General features: G+C 43.3%; 1 protein-coding gene across 3 annotated transcripts in view; it reads left to right on the top strand.

Moving 5' to 3' along the window:
• Positions 1-20332, top strand: part of EPB41L4B (erythrocyte membrane protein band 4.1 like 4B) — a 128675-nt gene that overhangs the window by 72166 nt on the left and 36177 nt on the right. For 2 of the 3 annotated variants that reach the window (XM_047099477.1, XM_047099483.1), the window contains exon 15: positions 1543-1607. In XM_047099477.1, the coding sequence (XP_046955433.1) occupies positions 1543-1607 (65 nt within the window). Of the gene's footprint in view, positions 1-1542; positions 1608-3390; positions 3539-20332 lie in introns of those variants that run through there. The other variant, XM_047099492.1, reaches the window with a different exon arrangement.

The raw sequence follows: 20332 nt of genomic DNA, 5'->3' as shown, positions 1-20332 counted from the left end.
AGATGCTTAGCTTTCCTCTTCTCTGCCCAGTAGTTAAAAGGTAATTTTGCAGTCATTGTGGCAAGCAAAAATGCACATATATATTTCCAATTATACCCGGGGCAAAAAAAACTGCCCCAATGACCAACTGGGTTAACATTTAAAAATGCTGCTTGACAGCTTTAGAGTGTGAATAAATTACCGAAGGAGATCAAGGAAGGTTTGGGAATATCCTTCCAGGTCTTTATGGATGAGGTACCCACCTCTCCCTAATGAATCTGATTTGCTTGTGTTTGAAGACAGGGAGTGGAACAGAAGGTCTATTTCTATTCTACATTATTCCCTTTTGTTGAAGATGCAGTCAGTGGAGCCTCATTTGGGGCCTGGCTGTGTGACCAAAACACTGGAAGCATTTCAGCTATGGGCACATCTTCTAAACTCTAGGTGTTTGTCTCCCTAAGAGAGGTCAGCTTTCAGCGTCTGCTCCTGAGATCTTTTCTCCAGATTCCCTTTTCCCGTAGCCTGTGCAGGGGGCTGCACACTTAGCTTGCTGACAGGCAGCTCTGAAGGAGAGAGCTCACTAGAATACAGAATAGGCAGGGAGGGCATCTCAGTTTCCTGAAAACTGAATGAACAGAATTGCTGAGAATTTTCCATAATACAGAACAGGCCTCTGCTTATTAACCAAAACAGCAGGGGAAGGAGCAGAAGGGGAAGAAATAATTAAAAGAATAATGGTGGCAAGACTGTAGTGACTTAAACGTCAGGAGGGTTTCATGTGCTCCACAGAAAGTTTAGCCTTGAGAAGCCCCGTGGCTTCTGGCCTTGCCTGGAGCCACCGCCCTCTACAGGCCAGAGGCGGTAGACAGTCCCGTCACCCAGCCAGGCCTGCCTTGTCTTCACTCCTGCTCGTTCTGTGAGTCATCAGTCTGGATCCATTTTTTGAATGGACAAATTCCTTCCTTCTTTCCTTCTGTTGTATCAGAATAATCAGTGCTCTGAATGGTTTGGGGTTTTGTTTGTTTTTGGTGACGGCCAGGTGGGCGGCGAGGTTTGGTACTAGGTTTTGGATCACATTTTAGAAAATTATTCTTATTGCTTAAACAAGGGAGAAGGTGTTCGCCCACAATCCTGCTGACTTAATGTCCCCGTCCAGTTGTCTTGTGTTTGCAGATGTCACTGTTATACACGGTTGTCGTCATCTTCAGCAATGACAAAAATTGTTTCTGAAGAAAGAAATTGCCTACCATTCACCCCATATCTTGGGTGTCCTCCGTCTGTTCCCTTGGGAGAGATGAATACTGCCTGTCCTGGGCGCTCTGGGGGACCCTTCCCAGACAGATGCTTTCCCCTTTCTTCCGAGGGCAGCCTTCCAGCCCCCCTGCCTTTGTCATAGGGGAAACGTGATCGTCCTGGGAAGCCACCGCCCATCCAGGGTTTGCTTATAGCCTTTCCAGTCACAGCCCTGGGCCCCTCAGCTGGATGCCAGTAAAAGAGAAACTAAATGAAGACCATTGAAATCAAAAGGTCATTGAATAATCAAGTTTGGTATTTCATTTCTAGCCTCAATACCATCCCAATATCCACCCCAGCCAGCCTCGGTGGCACCCTCACTCTCCAAATGTAAGGTAAGTGCTTGAGCTCACGGAGCTGTACTTACTTGAAAGTTCTCCCTTTCTCCGGAAAGGCTCAAATTCTGCCTCGTTGTGAATCGAAAGTCTGCATCGGAAACAACGGTTAAGAGCTGCTGTGTCATGGCAGAGATGAGTAATTTGCAGAGCAAAAGAAGCCAGTGATGAGTCTGGATTTACCAAAGTTCTGCTTTATGAAATGAAAACGAATTGGGTTTTGTTTTTTGTTTTTTTAGTCGTTCTAACCTTAGATATTTTTGGTTTGGTTTTGTGTTAGAAATGTTGCTTAAAATTTCTAAGTAACATTTTCCTGTCCCAAGAATTCGGTTACTAAAAATATGCTTTGAGCTTGGGGATTTTTGTTGTGGGTTTTTTGAAAGGACTTTTTTCTGGGATGGAGTGGGGGTTTGCTTTTTGTGATTGTGGATCTTTTTTCTGAACCTAGGGGTCAGTAAACTTTCTCTGTTAAGAGCCACATAATCAATATTTTCAGCTTTGTGCTCTCCGTCACAACTACTCAGCTCCGCTCTTGTAGCTTCAAAGCAGCCTCAGACAGAAGTGAATGGGCAGGGCTGCATTCCAATAAACTTATTTACCAAAGCAGATGGTGAGTGGGATTTAGCCTGAGGGCTCTGTTTTACTCACCTCTGCCCTAACCCTACCACAGTCCTTTCCAAGTAAACTGGCTCCTGCCTTGCTGGGTTTCTAGTTAGGCTCGAGAGTGTTTTAACGCTAGCTTTGTAAAGGCAAACGTTCCTTTTAAGATTTGAATTTTAGATCAGTCTTAATTGGTGTTTATGTGTGAAGCTCTTTCTGTTGGTGAATTCACTTTGCATAAAGTTATTTCTTGGTAAGGTTGCTAGCCTTGCTGCTTGAGAAAGTACGGAGAATGGAATGATGGAAATAAATCCATTTGGAGTAAGGCAAATGAGAGCAATTAGTTCTTGAGAATTCTTGCCACTTTTGTTGGGGGACCTTGGAGGAGAGCAGTGCTGTTTGATCGTAAACACTTGATATTTGGGTAGCTTTTTAAAGCTAGTCAGCCTAGTGGAGTAATAATTCTAAATGTTTCTGTGTATTGCGAAGGCAGTTTATTTTCCAGACATAAGAAACAGAAGAGATTTCTAGAAGTGCTATTTTTATTAACCTTGTTTTTACAGAATTTTACACTTCTTTTGGCCTGTTTTGTCACATTAGTTTTCCTTCTGAGGCATGACCTTGCCCAGCACTTAGCAGTGGGGATTCCGAGGAAGGCTGGAACAGTGCGCCTCACCTGGGAGCTTGCTGATGCATTCTTTGCCCCACCCGGGCCCTACTGGGTCAGGATCTCTGGGGGTGGGGCCCCGCAGTCCGTGTTTTATCAGGCTCTCCAGAGTTGGAGAAGCACTGCCTGAGATACAGAGTTCATTGGTCCTAGGCTCTGGAAAACGCTGCCTAAGGCACTCACGGGGCACCGTAGCATGGTCACAGCCCCGAGAAGTGCCTGGGAAAGGAACCTTTTTCACCTGACTTCCCCCAGACTGAGGGATCCTCAAGGTGCCCTTTGAGAAATGTGGTGTGGCCGCGACCGAGCTTTTCTCCACTTGGAAGTTGGTAGATCACCCGCATCCGAATTTTAAACACACCTGAGCAAATCCACTCATTTCAGCTTGGAAGCCATCCCCATTCACACGGTTCTTGTTTTTTCCCACCCGCTTGCCTCATGCTTGTGTTGTTTCACTCACATTTCTGAATTTTCTTCCATCCCTCCCGCTAACCATTCACTCTGCCGACAAAACAGGCCATGCTTTCAGGATGACAGGCCACACTGGGAAACGTCGGCCAGTGGAAGTGGTGGCCGTTTCGATTATGTCCACGACCAGAACCAGAAGAACTTAGGAGGAGTGCAAAGTATGATGTACCGAGACAAACTCATGACTGCACTTTGAAAGACTGACACATCTCACCTCTGTTCACCAGCATGGTTTCATTACATTCCATGAAACATGTCTTGCCATCACACAGACGCGTCCGCAAAAGTGTCCTTAAGGAATAGTTCTGAAAGGTGTTTCTGGAGTCTGTGTACATATTTGGAAATCTCCACAATCAGTAGTCACAATTTACTGTTGGCTGCATTCTCAATAAAATGAAGGTAGTGAAAGGCTCAGGAATCGTTTTAATATTCTGATTTAAAAATTGGAGTAAAAGTCTGTGTTTATCATATTGCTGTGTATTTGGTATTTCTCTGTTATTTAATGAATGGGACCAAATAAAACCAGAAGAACTTAGGAAGAGAGCTCTTTGTAGAGTACCATACAGCCCTGGGGTGGGGTTGAGACCACTGGGGCCCAGTCCTGGCCGTTGTGAGATTGTGGACAAGCCTTTCTCCTTTGCTGACCTCCTTTTCCCCCATCTGGAAAGAGTGGGTAGGACTAAGTGATTGCCAAGCTCCTTCCAGCTCTAAAATTCTGTGATCATATTAAAAGTTAATATTTTTAGTCTGAGGATGTAACATTCAAACTAAATTTCTCGTAGGAAAACTGCAAATTTCCCCTCTCTAACAGAGGGCTACCGCTTTCGGAAGCGCAAGAACGTATACAACTTGTTACATAAATGCGGGGAGGCTTTGAATTTCTGATCTTAAAGCAGTTCAGGCACATTGAATCTTAGCAGTTTTACTAATCATAAATTGCATAGCATCCCTTTTTGATAGAATTTGTTCCTCAAGTACAAGAATAATTTTTTTTTCAATTGTTGATCGGTGCTGCTAACTTGCATGATTTCAGAAGACACAATTGTGAACACACACTGTCAGAATTTATAGAATTTGAGGCTTGGTTTTTACCCTGGACTTAACTCTTTTAAAAAGCAACATGAAATCCAAGATAACATTTATGGCTCAAATTAAAGTGTGTAAGATTTTAATGAAGCTGTGCCAAAGCATTCTGTAGAATAGGATGGGATGGGTGTTGTACATTTTGTAGTACCAGCTATCAATGGGCTGTCTTTTAGGGTAGAACTTGTACCAAAATATTTATTTCCCCACCCCACCCCCCCCATTTGAAGCCACAAATCAAACTTTTTTTTTTTCCTTGGTAAACCTGAGATAATTTTTCATTAGTCTTTTTGTGAAAAACGATTCTTATGCCATTTAAGTATATGTAATTGTAATTTGGCCCACTGTAAGCCTTTTTTAAAAAAATGTGTTGACATCTCTTAAGACACTTTATTGCTAAAATCTGATCTATTTTTGGTTACCACAAAAATCTGTCCAGCAGGAGGGGCTCCACTGCAGGCCTTGCACGGCGGAGTCCTTCACCGACAAACTCTTCCTAAGATAATCTGTTTACAGGTGTATTCTGTTGTAGCAGATGTTTTGATCCTCAGTGTTTGTGCCGCATACAAATAAATGTGTTCTGAATCTTTTAATCTTAGTGATCCATTTTTACAAATGTGTTTCCAAGGAATAAAGATTATTCTTGCTTTTTTGGACTCCATCTTCATTTTACATTGCGCAGAAGTATCGTTTGTGGATGACGTAGGTAGTGGGACGGTGAGCACTCCGAAGTCTGGAGGTGAGCATTCCGTTAGGTGACATGGAGGAAGTTCGTCCGAGGATGAAGCTGCCCTTGGGAAGAGCAGCTCTGGTAGGCACAGTGGCTGAAGCATTTCTTCATCTGGTTCATCTGTGGTGAAGGTTGTAGTAACTGGTCACAGGCTCTAGACTGAGTGAAGCGGTGGCAGAGTGGGTTTCCCCCATAACGGTCCTGTGATGAGGATGGGTGTTTGTCCTGGCGACTCACTGTTTCCGGTGGAAAGACATCCAAACCTGTGTCTGTGGCCTCCTGGAGACGGTGTATACAGATCCCCTCTAATAAATACCTTTCTGCTTAAAATAACTTGAGTGGATTCAGTTGTCTGCAACCACGAAGTCTAACCAGGATGCATACTTACGACTACGACCTCCTAATTGTTAAATGAGGTGCACACTTTTCATCCCGCAACTCTGTGGACCTTCCTCTACTGCATGTGATGGTGATGGTCACTCACAGCTTCTCGAAGTTCTGTTCCCTTGGCTTTTTCAACATCTGCTTCTCCAGCTCTTTGACTTTTGCTTCTGTCTTTGTAACAGCCTCTTCCTCTGTCGTCCTCTTAAATATCGGTGTTTTCCAGGGGTCCTTCCTCTGCCCACCTCTTTTATCTCCATCACAGTCTGCCTGGGACTTTTCATGCTGACACAGCTTTATGGCTGGTGGCCCTGGAACCCTGGTCTCTTACCCAGACTACTCCTACAAGATTTTAGACTGACATTTCAACCTGTGTATCCCATATATACAGCTCAAACTCATGTCAGAAATCAAATTCATCATCTTTTGCTGGAGAAAAAAAAGACGTCTGCCTGATTTTCTCTCTTCTACCCGCTACACCATCCGTAGCTCTTTTCCCTTTTGCCACCTGCACCCAGGCAGTCCCTGGGTCTACTCAGTTTCCTTGCCAACCTTTACCTTGAGAGATGCTCTTTCTGGTCTCCCTGATTCCAGGCTCCTGACAGGCTCCTCCTGCTCACAGTCTCTAGAGGAATCTTTCTAAGGAAACACTCTGGTTGTGTCATTCCAACGCTCCACATCTGCCAGGGTTCACCACCACCCAGAGGGTGAAGTCCAAGGCCTTCTTTATGGAATTCCTTTGCTATCTGCTTCCATCCTATTACTCAAGCCTATTTTGCCCCATTTCTCACCCTCCTGTTTAAACGTCTACACCACCACGCTGCTTGTGGTTCCTGGCATTCACCATATCCTGCTGTTGCCCCGACCTGTGCTTTGCAAATCCTGTTTCTTCTGCCAAGAACTCTGTCACTCCCATCCCCTTTGCCCAACTGCCACTCACCCCTTAAACCTCCACTCAGGTGCGTCTTCTCCCAGGGACTCTGACCCCCCCCACCTCTGCAAATTGGGTTGGTTTCTGTGCTCTGCTCTGTAACTTTCCCTCGGCCCTCCTATGGCAACATTGCATTCACTGCTTTACGTTAAAAATGCCTCTTTGGTTCATCTTATCCTGGAGCCTGTATGCTTAAGTATGAGCTTTGTATCATATTTGCCTTTGCTCCCCAGTGCCTGGTATATAGCAGGTGCTCGTGAATGTCTGTTCAACAAATGAATTATTCCACCTTCATTCTAACAGATATGTCTAGCCAGATAACAGGCAGCACATCATCTCTGAGCTGGTCCCAGAAGTATCTGAACAACTGTACCCAGTCGAGGGCGTCACATTTTGAGTAGGACATTGACCATCACCTATGTTCTGGCTTCAGCTTCATCATCTGAATGTTACCCAGTGTGTCTGCGGTGTTCTCATTTGAAGCATTGGTATGATGATAGCCTTGCTGCTACAGGGCAGAGGACAGTACAGCCACGAGATCCTGGAAACCCCGGTAGGTTGACATGGATCCACAGTAATATACAGGGACTGATGACCAGATGCGTGCTTCCTGTGCTCCATGTGTTGCTTCACTTGACCTTCCTGGCCACTCTGTGAGGTGGATCTTGCCCTCCTTTCTCGCATGGGGGAGCTCAGGCTTAGGGTTTAACCAAGCAGCTTGCACATTGTCATGCATGTGCAGTTCTGACTCCAGCCCATGTTCTCGGTCCCTGTGCTCTAATGCTTCCCGCCAATAATCGTCTCGCGATTTGGGACCCTGTCGATCTACATCTCCATGAGACTATTACTAGATTATGTTGACGAGCTCACTACTCTGGAATCCGGTTACTAACTAACTAGGAGCCCCTTACCACCACCAGCATCAAGTGATTGTCCGTATGCTGCACACCTGTGGTCCAGTAAGTAACCTCGTCCATCACCATCTCGTTAGCTAATAACCCTGTTACTCCTCTCCCCGCTCCTCTCCCAGGGGTCTAGTAACCCTTAACACTTTACCATCCCCCCTCTAGCAGTCTAGAACCTGCATTCATTCAACAGCCCCCTTTGCTAAGGAGCAGAGATTGAACATTATTTTCTTCTTACGAAACACTCCTTATTTGACATGATTCACTGCTTCCTTTCCTGGAGCTCACAAACTCGTCATTTCTTCTGGAGTATTACCTGCCTGCACAACCAACCTCAGGATTCTATAACCAGTGGAATTAGCTTTTTGTATTTTTGAAACTGAGGACTTACTGGTCTTGTATCATTTCCTATTTTTCTGTGATCCCTCAGAATGTCTTAACAGCGAATTGGCATTGTTGTCAGATTGATACAATTCATATGGACTGAAAGACTTGAAATCATGCCAGGTAATTATCTTGGCCTTCAAAACCCTCTCGCCTGTTTCATTTCTTGGTCTACCATTTCCACTGAAAATGGTTCCCCTTAACAGCAAAGATGAAGGAATAAGGGCAGTGCAGGAGTGCTTCCCCCCTGCACCGCTCCCCCCCCCCCCCGCCCCGCCCTGCCCCGTGCCTGTTAATATGGTACCATCCTTCCAGGTCAGTGACTCCAGCCTCCTGGGTCCTGGTCTGAACACAATAATAGATCCTTTTCGTTGCCCTTGACTTTCCAAGTTTTAACTAGTCCTTTAAGATCTGAGCTCATCAAAGAACTCCCTGAGCAGCCATATTGATCCTTTGAATCAATATTTCCCAAACTTGGCTCTAAGTCAATTCCCTGACTGACCAAATCTTCCGTAAGTACCAGGTAAATACCTTAAATAGGCTTAGGATGATTTGCCTCTGCCATTTCCCTCCAGGAGGCAACTGACAAATGCCAAGCCAAGGCATAAGGGGGCAGGGAGAGAGAAACCTCAAACTACTGTTCAGGAAAGAGTCCCTTTGCACATGAAAAGTAGCACATTTTTAAGAAGCCCCATGAGGCATCTAAAAGGTGAAACTAATGTGAAGTTGACATTCAGCAGAGCCTCAGCAAAGGAAATCTTAAATAATTCTGCAAATTGGCAAACTTCCCCAAATTAGGGAACCAAAGAATTACTTGGACAGCTTATTAAAAATGGAGAGGTGCCTGGGTGGCTCAGTTAAGAATCCAACTCTTGCTATCGGTTCAGGTCATGATCTCATGGTTTGTGGGTTCAAGCCCTGTGTCTGGCTCTGTGCTGACATTGTGGAGACTGCTTGGAATTCTCTCTCTCTCCCTCTCTGTCTGCCCCTCCCCTGCTTGCTCTCTCTCTCTCTCTCTCTCTCTCTCTCTCTCAAAATAAAGAAACTTAGGAGATTTCTAGGCTCTACTTAAGTGATTGGTGGTAAGACCTAAGGAACCTTCATTTTAAGTCACCAGAAGAGTCTGAGACAGGCAAGTACAGGACCTCACTTTGGAAAAGCACAGCTTCCTATCTGGTTTGCCGCCTTCTTTTTTTTTTTTTTTTTGGTTCAACTTTAACTCTCATTAGAAAGGCCAACTGTTTTCTTTAAAGTAGGCATGAATCAAAAAGTAAATGAATACATCATAATAAGTAGCTAGCTATGTTTTCACGTATTTAGTAGGTTCACAGTGAAGCAGAAGAAGGTGAAAATTCTAGTGTTTCTTTCTATGGCCTTCCTTTCATCATAACCTCCCTCTCCCAAGTCTGTCAAACCGAATCCGTCGTCATCCTGCACTCCTCACTCCGGAAGCAAGAGGCTAGAGAATTGCATCCACTGGAGCTGAAGATGGCATGGACACACCAGCGTAGGGACCCATGCCAGGCTCAGAACCCAGCGTGGGGAAGAGGCAGAAGTTTGCAGAAGCAAATTGGCAGGATGCTGCACGCTGCTGAGAGACAGACTGCAGGTCCAGTGTGGAGAGGTGACTTTGTTGGGACATGTGCCCCACGGTTTTCTGACGAGGTGAAATGTGAATGCTCTGGAGCCCCACAAGGTTTGAATCCCAACGTTGCCACTCACCAGCCATGTGACCTTTGTCCGGTTTCTTCTCTGTACCTCATTCTCCTCATCCCCAAACGGAAGTAAATGACAGTAGGTATGTAAGGTGCTCTGCACAATGTTTGATGCTGGCTGGTGGCCAGTTTTGGTGGCTTTTGAGGTTTAAGGCCTTAGCAGTCCATGTGGTGAGAAACAGGTCGAGGAAATTCAAAGTCTTGCTCAAGGAACCGCCTGTGTTAAAGGTTGATGGCTTGAGACGTATGGTCTAAGTTTAGCAATGGAAAGGGGTGCTTGGTTCCAAGAGAAAGATCAGAAGGAAGAGGGTTAACACAATACATAAAGACACGTCTCTGAAACTCTTAACAAGCTAAGAGCAGAAACACCGTGGTGATCTTTTGAGAGGAACTAAAAAGAAAAATGATATTTCTGTCTGAGAATACTAGGAAATAACTGGCCAGGCAGAATGTGGACAATGCTTTCCCATCTGCACGCGGCAGAACTGGCAGAGGAAGGAGTTGGGGAGACTACTGAGGATCCATTCTGCTGGTACAATTGGGAGCCAAAAGTTGGGAGAATTAAAACAGCATCCGCTTGATCCCCAACTTGTCTAGCTTAGTATTTCATTTTACACAAAGCAGAGGAGGCTTTTAACAATTAGGTGACTAGGTAGAAAGTCAGTAATCAAGAGAACCGCTGTGCTTTTTCACTTATTTTAGGAGGTAATGCATTGGCAAAAATTCAGACAAAAATACCTAAAAGTTACTTTTCCTTTCCACCTTCCGATTCCCTAGTTTCCTAGTTTTTCCCAGAGGCAAACATTAGTGTTTCTTCCTCTTAATCTAGAGCTATTCCGCGTATAAACAAGCACATGTACTTAACCAATCAGTATTGATGGTCATTTAGGCTGCCTCGAATCTCTAAAATTACAGTTTTTCCGCTGTGCTTATATATTCCGTTTATGTACTTGAGCAAATCTGTGTGTAGGTAAGCTCCCTGAAAGTAGGGGTGCTGGGTAAAAAGAGATGTGCGTGTTTAATTTGGACATTGCCTAACTAAATTTCACCCTAAAGATATTCTACCTAATTACACCTCCTCTCCCTGCTCCCTCACCCCACCCCACCAGCAATTTGAAGGGCCTCTGTGATTCTACAAAGAGGAAGCTACAAGAGGAAGCTCCTAGCCTTAGCTAATTCTTTTCACCCTTTGTTAGTCTGATGGGTAAAAATCAGAATTTCCATCTTAACTGTATTTCTCTGTAAGCAAGGTTGCATACCTTTCCATCTTTCTGAACGTCCCCATTTGTTACTTATTTTCTCTGAACCATCTGGAACCTCTGCTCTTTTGTCGTGCTCTTTAATAAAGATCAGACTGATGAAGTAAAATTAATCATATCATCATAGCCTTTTTAATAGTGGAGAAAAGGATAGAGTTGATATTTACCAGGCATTTTTTGAAAGCAGATTTCCAAAAGCTTAGGTAACAATCAATATGATATGATGCCCTGGAGATCAGAAAAAGGAATACGGACAGCGTAAAAACAGCCAGGGTGAAGGACTTGATTTCTAACATCCACATTTCCTTTCCTGTTTGGGAATTTGTTGAGAACTTTCTACTCCAACTGCTTAAATACCCACTCCAACATCGTGAATTTCCCTGGTGCATTGGCCAGGGAAGGAGGGATTTACTTTCAGTTACAATTAAAGTTCTGACTTATCAGATATAAAATCCCACTTTATCCCAAGATATGCCGGTGGTTTTATTGGAGGAAAGGCTGCAGAATTTAGAACACCAAAACTGCCGTAGTCTGGGCAATCCACTAAATAGGGTTGGAATAATTAGAGGAACATCCCCGTAGGCTCATGTCGTAAGAAACCCGCAGAACCTACCTAATCATCCCCTACTGAATTGTGAATGGCTTCAACATCACTTTCTGCAGCTGAAACCTCAAAAGCAAGAGGTGTTGCTATGCTAACGGCTCCACGGGCTTCATTCCGTGGCTGAATAATAGATGCTCTATCTATAGTCAAGGCAATTAAACAAGCCCTTAAAATTGGGCCCAGTGTATAGCTTCAGAGGCTAACTCAGGATGTTTATGCTAGAAGCTTCTGGAAAACCTACAAGAACTGAGGAACAGAGAAAGGCTCATTTGAAGAGATTTTAAGACACTAACAAAAGCCAAAATAGATGAATCCTCATCGGTAGCACCTCAGACACACACGCCCAGTGTTCAGCTCCAGCGCCTGTTCACGCTGGTGTCTTATGCAATTAGAATGTCTAAAACCTGCCCTTAACAGAGCGTGCCTTTTATTCATCTAACCTGAACTTCATTCTGGAATGGATGATAGTTTCATTTCATTCATTCCGGTGAGTCGGCTGGTGTCTGCAGAGTGGAAAAATAACTCTTGTCAGCGCACGCCCAAGTCTGCCATGGCTCTTGCGAAGTGTAAAGACTGGCTCCTCGAGACGTTATTCTTCACAAGTAGTAGCTGCACTTTCATGGCAACAATCGTTTCGTCGTGCCGCTCCTTGAGGGCTCCCGTGTGATGCTGTTTGGGGATGCATTTAAAGTAGTGGCTGGGGGTGAGTCTGTTCACGCTGTTACCCACCTGGGGGAAAAAAAAATCTTCATTTTAAAGCAGAAAGTGGGCACTGGAATGCAGAAATGAGAGGCCAAAAAAATCCATGAGAAACCAAGAAGGGAAAGCACTGTTAAATTTATTACAAGTGAATGTTGTAAAGGAAAACAACTATATTTGTGTCAGTATTTTTTTTTTTTAAGGCAGGAAAGAGATTGAATAAACTCTTAGTCATGAGCCTCTGTGCAAAAATGAACTCATGGAATATTTATTCTCTGGGCTCAGATCCTGAAATTGATCCGGAATTGCTAAAATCCTAGATCTCCCCACAAAGTTCTAAAGCTCTTCCCCACCGCATCGTGCCTCAATCAATCAGAGAGAGGTTATAAACTTATTAAGAGTAACATTAGGTTAAAACGATTTTCTGGCAGAAAACCGTCGAGGCCTGCTGACCCTCTTCCAGCCATTCACTGAAACCGTCTGATGAGCAGTTTCATCAAAGGATAATTCCAGACTCCAAGGGGGGCACCTATCATACCCTGTCTCACACAGGACAGAGAGACCCAGCTGCCCCCGAGCCCAAAAAGGCTCTCCTGACTGCTTCGGGTACAGAAGATTTTACAGTTTTACAGAGGCCGTTTAATGTTAGGAACAACTGGGAACTCATGACCAAAGTGAAGCTTTTATGAATAGACACATGATAAATTACCAAAGGAAAATTAAAATTTAATGCACGACAACATTTATTCAACAAATATTGACTGTGTTTCTATCCTATGCCAAGTACTAAAATAGGCACCAGGAATTGATGTTGAAGAAGACGCACAGCCTTGGGCTACAGCCAGTTAATAAACTAATCAAAACAGCTTCCAGGCTTATGGATTCAACCATTACCTGTGCTAACACTAGAATTAGCTCCAGGCTGATCGCTTGGAAGGTGTCTTGAAAGAAATACAAATTTGAAAAAATTTCCATCTGCCAATTAGTAGTCTATAGAAAGGAATCTAAACCATGCCAAAAAAATATTATTTTGACCTTTTCAGACAAGGGGAAAATGAGGTCATTTCATCTTTTCTTTCTCGTCACTTTTTAAAAAATGTTTATTTATTTTCGAGAGAGAGAGAGAGAGCACAAGCAGGGGAGGGGGAAGAGAGAAGGAGACACAGAATCTGAACCAGGCTCCAGGCTCTGAGCTGTCAGCACAGAGCCCTGTGTGAGACTTGAACTCACAAACTGCAAGATCATGACCTGAGGTGAAGTCAGATTCTTTTTTGTTTTTTAATTTAACATTTTTATTTATTTTGAGAGACAGAGCAGGAACGGGAGAGGAACAGAGAGAAAGAGAGGGAGACACAGCATCTGAAGCAGGCTCCAGGCTCAGAGCTGTTAGCACAGCGCCCGATGCAGGGCTCAAACCTATGAACCGTAAGATTGTGACCTGAGCCGAAGTCGGATGCTCAACTGACCGAGCCACCCAGGTGCCCCCTGAAGTCAGATTCTTAACCAACTTGAGCCACCCAGGTGCCCCTCTAGTCACTTAAAAAAAAAAAATGAAACCACTAAGTTACTGTAAGAAATCAACCCTAATTAACAGACCTAGCCCTCAAAACGTGTCACATTCCTAAGATTGTTGATAGAAAATTTCTCCTCAAACCCATTTTTAAAAAGCTACAGTTTTTCAAACATATTCTCTGCTTACAAAAAGTATGCTTGCACTGAATTTAATAAGAACTTGTAGCAGTATGTTAGTCTAATGACCTATTCTGCTCAGCCTCTACTAAATTAAAATTGAAATGAGTGACAGGTATCCTGGAAACCATGATGAGCAAATGCACCTTCTCTCATCTCTTAGTCGGACATGGCACAAATCAAATTATTTCACTGAGCTGTAGTTCCTGGCATATAAATACTTACTAGATGTTTGTCCAAAACTGCAGTATCTGGGGCCCAGATAAGTGAATGAGTTACCTGAGGTCACATAGCTAAGCAGTAGCAAAACCAAAGCTAAGTGCCCACCAGAGTTGTGTTTTTTTCTAAGTTTACTTATTTATTTTGAGAGAGATGGAGACAGCGTGAGTGGGGGAGGGACAGAGAGAGAGGGAGACAGAGAATCCCAAGTAGGCCCCACACTGTCAGCACGGAGCCTGATATGGGGCTTGAGCTCATGAAACTGTGAGATCATGACCTGAGCTGGAACCAAGAGTCAGACGCTAAACTGACTGAGCCGCCCAGGCGCCCCACACCCCCTTACCTCCCCCCCCCCCCAGTATTCTTTTAATGTCATTGTAATGCTCCTTTCATCCCAGGAAAGGAAGTCTCTTAACCCTTCAGAGAGCCCTGGGCTCTGGAGTCAGGTTGCCTGGGTTCAAATCTCAGCTTTGCCATTTACTGACTGTGTGACTTGGAGAAAGTGAATTAGTCTCTCTGTTCCCATTTCCTTACCTGTAAAATAAGGAAATAATAATTGTCCCTTCTTCAAATGGTGGTTAGAGGATCAAATAAGGTGATAGATGGCACAGTGCTGGGCAACCAAAAATGTTAGCTTTTGAGTTTTTTCCTCTGTGAGTATTTAGAGAGCATGATTCGTGCACTCGTGTTCAGCCAGGAAGTATGATTCTGGCTGACACCATCTGCTGTAAAAACATGGTAGCTGAGATTCTGCTTAAGAGCCCCAAGTGGAGAGCCACAGTTCAGCCTAATGGACAGGACATGGGCGGGCAGAAACTTCTCCTTGTCCTTGTCACACATAGAAAGTGACATATTTGTATAGCACACTGGGGTAAGCAGACCAGGCTGCTTGAGCAGCAGCCCATCCAAGGTCCAGCAGTTGGGCAGCTCTATTGAGATATTTGTCAGTATCTCCCTGATGCTTTAGCTCTGACTAGGAATGTGAAATTGTCCCCACTTTGGCTAAAAGGGACACAGGAGCCAGGTTGCCCCCACCAGGCTCCTCTAGAAGGTGTTTAGAGAGGCTGTGTGCTGTGGGGGCTACCTAGAAGCTGTTCCTGCCTCCAGGAATCCTGCTGTGGAGTTAAGACAGGTTCCATGAACAGATAAAAGGGTTATTCGGTCCAGGCAGCACACAATAAGTGCAGTGAGCAATCTAGACACGATGCCAGAGGACTTTGGATAGAGGATACTCATTGTGTTTTCCTAGGAGAGACTTCAAGCTGGCACAATATCTATGGGGGATTTCTTGGCCATCCAGACATTGGCATTTCATTAAAAGCAGAACATCTGTTGATTTCTTGGCTTTCCTGCCTGATTACTTTGTTGCTTGGAAGGTAGAAGAAACACTGGCAGTGTTACTTTTATTAATTGTGGACAGCAAGGAAGACTAACTAGGTTGGAAATGTATGAGTGGCAAGATCCTTGGGAAAAAATGACTCTTACATCTTGAAATTGTTCATGTGAAATGAGTAGAACTCAGGGTTTAATCCTTCACATCAAAAAGAAGATAGGCCAAAAAGGGAATATTTTTCATATGGACTATGTATCATAGATCATCTGAAAGAGAAAGGCTTTTAGGGGCCAAAATTTTAATAGTATTTGAAGGGGCACCTGGGTGGCTCAGTGGGTTGAGCATTTGACTTAAGCTCAGGTCATGATCTCATGGTCAGTGGGTTCGAGTCCCGCATCAGGCTCTGTGCTGACAGCTCGGAGCCTGGAGCCTGCTTTGGATTCTGTCTCTCCCTCTCTCTCTGTCCCACCCCCACTCATGCTCTGTCTCTGTCTTTCAAAAATGAATAAATGTTAAAAAAATTAAATAAAAAAAACAGTATTTAAAGAGAAGGAAGGTAGAACATATAAAAACCAAAGAGGTATAGACCTTTTTTTTTTTTAATATATGTTTGTTTACTTTGAGAGAGAGAGGGAGAGAGAGAATCCCAAGCAGGCTCCACACTGACAGTGCACTGATGCAGGGCTTGATCCCATGAACTGTGAGATTGTGACCCTAGCAAAAGTCTGATGCTTAACCAAGTGAGCCACCCAGGAGCCCCTTAAAGGGCTTTTAAAGTTTTACAGATGCATGGTTTAGTTGTAGCAAAAAGATGAACGACTTAATGACAGCTAGTCTTGTTGTCTTAAGATTTTATTTTGAAGTAATCTATGATAGCCATTCTTGAGGATGTGGTATGGGATTCATAGGACAGAATTTTCCTTTTCAACAAGGAAACCAGTCAATATGCTAACTCTCAAGGGTGAAAAGAACAAGGTGAAGAAAATTGAAGTACAAGATGAGAGAGTAGTCAGGAAATACTTTGCTGTTTTGCAATAAGTTCAGGCCTTCAGGCTGAGAAAAATGGCCATGAAGAATAATGAGGAAATTCATATGTCATTGCTGAGTCAGCATCGCTGTGCTTTGAAAAACTATGGAGTCTTGGGGAAATGCCAGAATAGACAGGGAAATGTCATAGAGTTTCCTGAAAAATGAATTGTGAAAACCGGACCGACAGGCTTGCTTGATGGTGATATAGAAAAAGAACGAATTCTTCTTGAAGCACTTAGGGAAGGGAGTCATGTTCACTTAGGAACATAGCATGGATTCACTCCGCATAAGCGATGCTAATCTTTCAAGATTCTTAGTAAGCTAAGAAAAAGGACTATCTTGAACCTGGTTAAGTAGAATGTGTCAGAAACCAAACTTTAATGTTGAAACACTAGATAATTTACACACTTCAGAAATAAGGGTGACTGCTGATAATTCAGTATGATGCTGGAGGCCTTACCAATGCAATAAGCCAAGAAAACAAAATAGGCAATAAATGCCCGAAAGGAAGAAACAAAATTATCTTCTTAAAATACAAATGAATTACATTTAATAAGAGAGTTTAGCAAAGTAGCCAGAGGCAGAAATATCCCAAATATCCTAAAGTCAGTAATTGTGTGTATCTTGTAGAATAAAATTAGAGGAAATGTAATAATAAATGAAATCTCATTTTCAATTGTGACAAAACTGGAATATACCTAGGGATTCAATTAATAATATATGTTGCTTTCCTTCAGGGAAGAGTTCAAAAATTCTGACTGAAGGACATTTTAAAAGATCTGAATAAATGGTGAAAAATATCATATTTCTTATGAATACCTTCTCTCAAATTAATCTGTAATATTTAATGCTCCAAATCAGAATTCCAATGGGATTGTTTTGGTAGTAACTTGAGTTGTGAAGTAATCTGGAAGAGTAAGTGCATAGTAATAGTCAAGAAAAAAGAAAAGAAGAAAAATGATGGGGGAAAGGGAGCAGGATTTATCGCATCAGATCTTTAAAAACATATGTTAAAACAAAAGTCATTAAGACAATCTGGTGCTAGTTTAGCAATAGATAAATAGATTGGTAAGAATAGGAAAAATCCAAAAACAGACACAAATATGTGTATTTTCACCATAAGCATCTCTGCCATGAGCATTTTTGCTGCAAACATTTTCTCTGCATAACTACTTGGCTGTAAGGCAGTTTTGCCTTGAAAGATAAAATCATGAAAAATAAAAGAGAGCCACATCCATTAAAAAAAGGTACAATGAGACATGAAAAATGAGTAACAAAACTGGAAAGACTTTATTGCAAAATACAAAATATTTGAATACATCAAAAATGTATAGTGTAGATTCATGACAATACTGCAAAAACAAGTGATTTCATTTTGTAGGTTGGACCTCAGCGCTTGTCTTTAAAGTCTTCTGTTTATAGTATTATATATATGTATTTTTTTGGCTTGTTGATCTGTCTCATTTGGCATTACACTTTTACCTTTGTCACTGAAATTTCTTCCTTCATTAACCGAGGTAACCATCCAAGTGCTAGGATGCATTTTTACAGCTGGGCTTAGTGTTGTTTTCTAGAAGCCTTCTACAGTGTTGTTTGTTCTTGGCATATGGTCACATATCTGTTGCTAGCTGTTCCAAAGGTCTATGGGAAAAGTGGAAGAAATGCTAAGGCTGTAATGCATTTGTGACTGACCTTTGTTAACATTGTAACTGATGTATTATTTTCTAGAATAGTATAGTGGGCAGTCTGGCTTTGCACTCTCTTATTTCACACTTCCAGTAAGTTTTATCACCATATTTTCTATCAAGTTGATATACATAGTTATCATCCACTAAATTAAGACCACCACATCTATGCATCACCGTGTAGACCATTATGAGGGCTAGCTAAGATTTATATGATATAAAAATGGAAACTTTGCCAATGGAGAAATGAAACCAAACTGTCAGCCAGCTATTTTATATTTTACAGCAGAATTCTCTCACAGCCAATTAGATATGCAGTGAAAATGTTTGGGGTGAGAAAATGCTTGGGGCAGAGATGTCTATGGCAAAGATGTTGACAGGAAAACTACCTAGAACCTGTGGTGGATGTTGTTTATCAGTCAGGGGCAATCAGGAAAACTGAAGCCCCTCTAGGCATTTCTTACAGGGAATTGGTTCCACAAGGGATGAAGAATGAGGAAGCTAACTTGGACAGCAAAGCAACCCAGAAATTAGTAACACTAGAACTAGAGCTGGAGGGACACAGGGACAAAGGGAGGTGGCAGTGTTCCAGAGCCCAGGAGCTGGGGCCACAGGGACCCCGCAGCTACTGCTGGAAACATCACCTGAGGCAGGAAGAGATGGGGAAGAAATACCTTGACTTGTCTCCTTTTCCCAGTCTCCTTCACTCGTGCCTACCACTGGCCAAGCCTACCCTCAAGCCAGAGGGCAGGGAGCCTGAGAAGTGTGTTTCCTTGGAAACAGAGCAGGTGGGTGAGGGCAGAGCAGAGTGGGGATCTGAGAGCACTCAGGAAAGTGACTGCCACATGCAGAAGGTGGCATTTCAAGTTAGTGGGACAAGGATGAATTATGCCTTTGGTGATGTTGGGACAACTGGTTGTTCGCTTCAGAAAAAAAGTGAGAACTTTTCCTTAAAATATGCACATAAACTCTTCTTCCCTAGGCTACCTCAGGTGGCCCTCCTCACCTAACACTTATCAAAGCACCTGTCATACTGCCTTGGACTTGTTACTCAGCAGCGAGCTCCTTGAGGGCAAGGACAACCCCCCATGCCTACCACAGTGCTGGGCACAAGACTTAGCACTCAAATAGTTATCGAATGCGTGGATACTTAACTTTTATCTAACCAGTATTCATTGAACGCCTGCTGTGTGCTTAGCACAGTGGAGGATATGAAGACATGTGACACGACAGTCTCTGTTCCTCCAGACCTTACTGTGTCGTTGGGAAGGCAAGATGTATACATAAGGTTGTCTCAGGCAGTGAGGTTCTAAGGAGGTCTTAGGATTTTCCCGATGAGTGCATTTGCTGCCTTAAATAGAAGCCAAGACAGATGGGAAGATGTAGCAGATGGGCAGCAAGCAGAGAGGCAGTAGTCCTGGATTGTGTCCCAGGCTCAGCTACTTACCCACGGCGTGACCCGGTCACCTCGTTCCCCCAGTGAACCCCGATGCCCCATATGCAAAATGAAGACATTGGACCAGGACAGTGGTTCTCGGTCCTGGCTGCACATTCGGATTTAGAGATAGATGATGACGTAATTGGTCTGGGGTAGGGGCTAGACCCTGATATTTTTCAAAATCTTCCCTGGCGATTTTTAAAAATCAAATTTATAAAGATCTAAATTAATAATCATACAATTCACCAGTTTAAATTGTACCGCTCAGTGGTTTTTAGCATTTTCGCTAAGTTGTACAACCATCACTACGATCTAATTTTAGAACATTTTCACCTCCCCTAAAGAGACCCTGTATCATTAGCAGTTACTCCCTGTTCCCCCCCCACACACAATCCTCCCCAGTCCTAGGTAACCACTAATCTACTTTCTGTCTCTATGGCTTTGCCTATTCTGAACACTTCGTGTAAATGGAATAATACGACACCTGGCCTTTTGTGTCTGGCTTCTTTCACTCAGCATAATGTTTTCAGGGTTCTGTTATGTCATAGCATGGATCAATATTTCATTCCATTTTATGGCCAAATAATATTTCATTGTGTGACTATACTACATTTTATTTATGCATTCGTCCGTTATGGACATTTGGGTTGTTTCTGCCTTTTGCCCGTCATGGTTAATGCTGCTACGAATATCCATGGACAGGTTTTTGCATGGATATGTGTTCATTCCTCTTGGGTATATACCTGGGAGTGGAATTGCTGGGTCATATGGTCACTGTACGTTTAACTTCCTTGAGAACTGCCAGGTGTTTCCCGAAAGCAGCTGGACCATTTTGTATTCCCACCAGCGGCGTATGGGGGTTCCCCCGGTGATTTTAATATTCACATCTAGGGTTTAAAACCACCA

The sequence above is a fragment of the Lynx rufus genome, unplaced genomic scaffold (genome assembly GCF_022079265.1).
Source record: "Lynx rufus isolate CCGP_SWC_20201006 ecotype Redwood Valley unplaced genomic scaffold, mLynRuf1.p SCAF_10, whole genome shotgun sequence".
Taxonomy (NCBI): Eukaryota; Metazoa; Chordata; class Mammalia; order Carnivora; family Felidae; genus Lynx; species Lynx rufus.
Note: the sequence above shows the minus strand (reverse complement) of the source record. Positions and strands in the feature narration are given on the sequence as shown.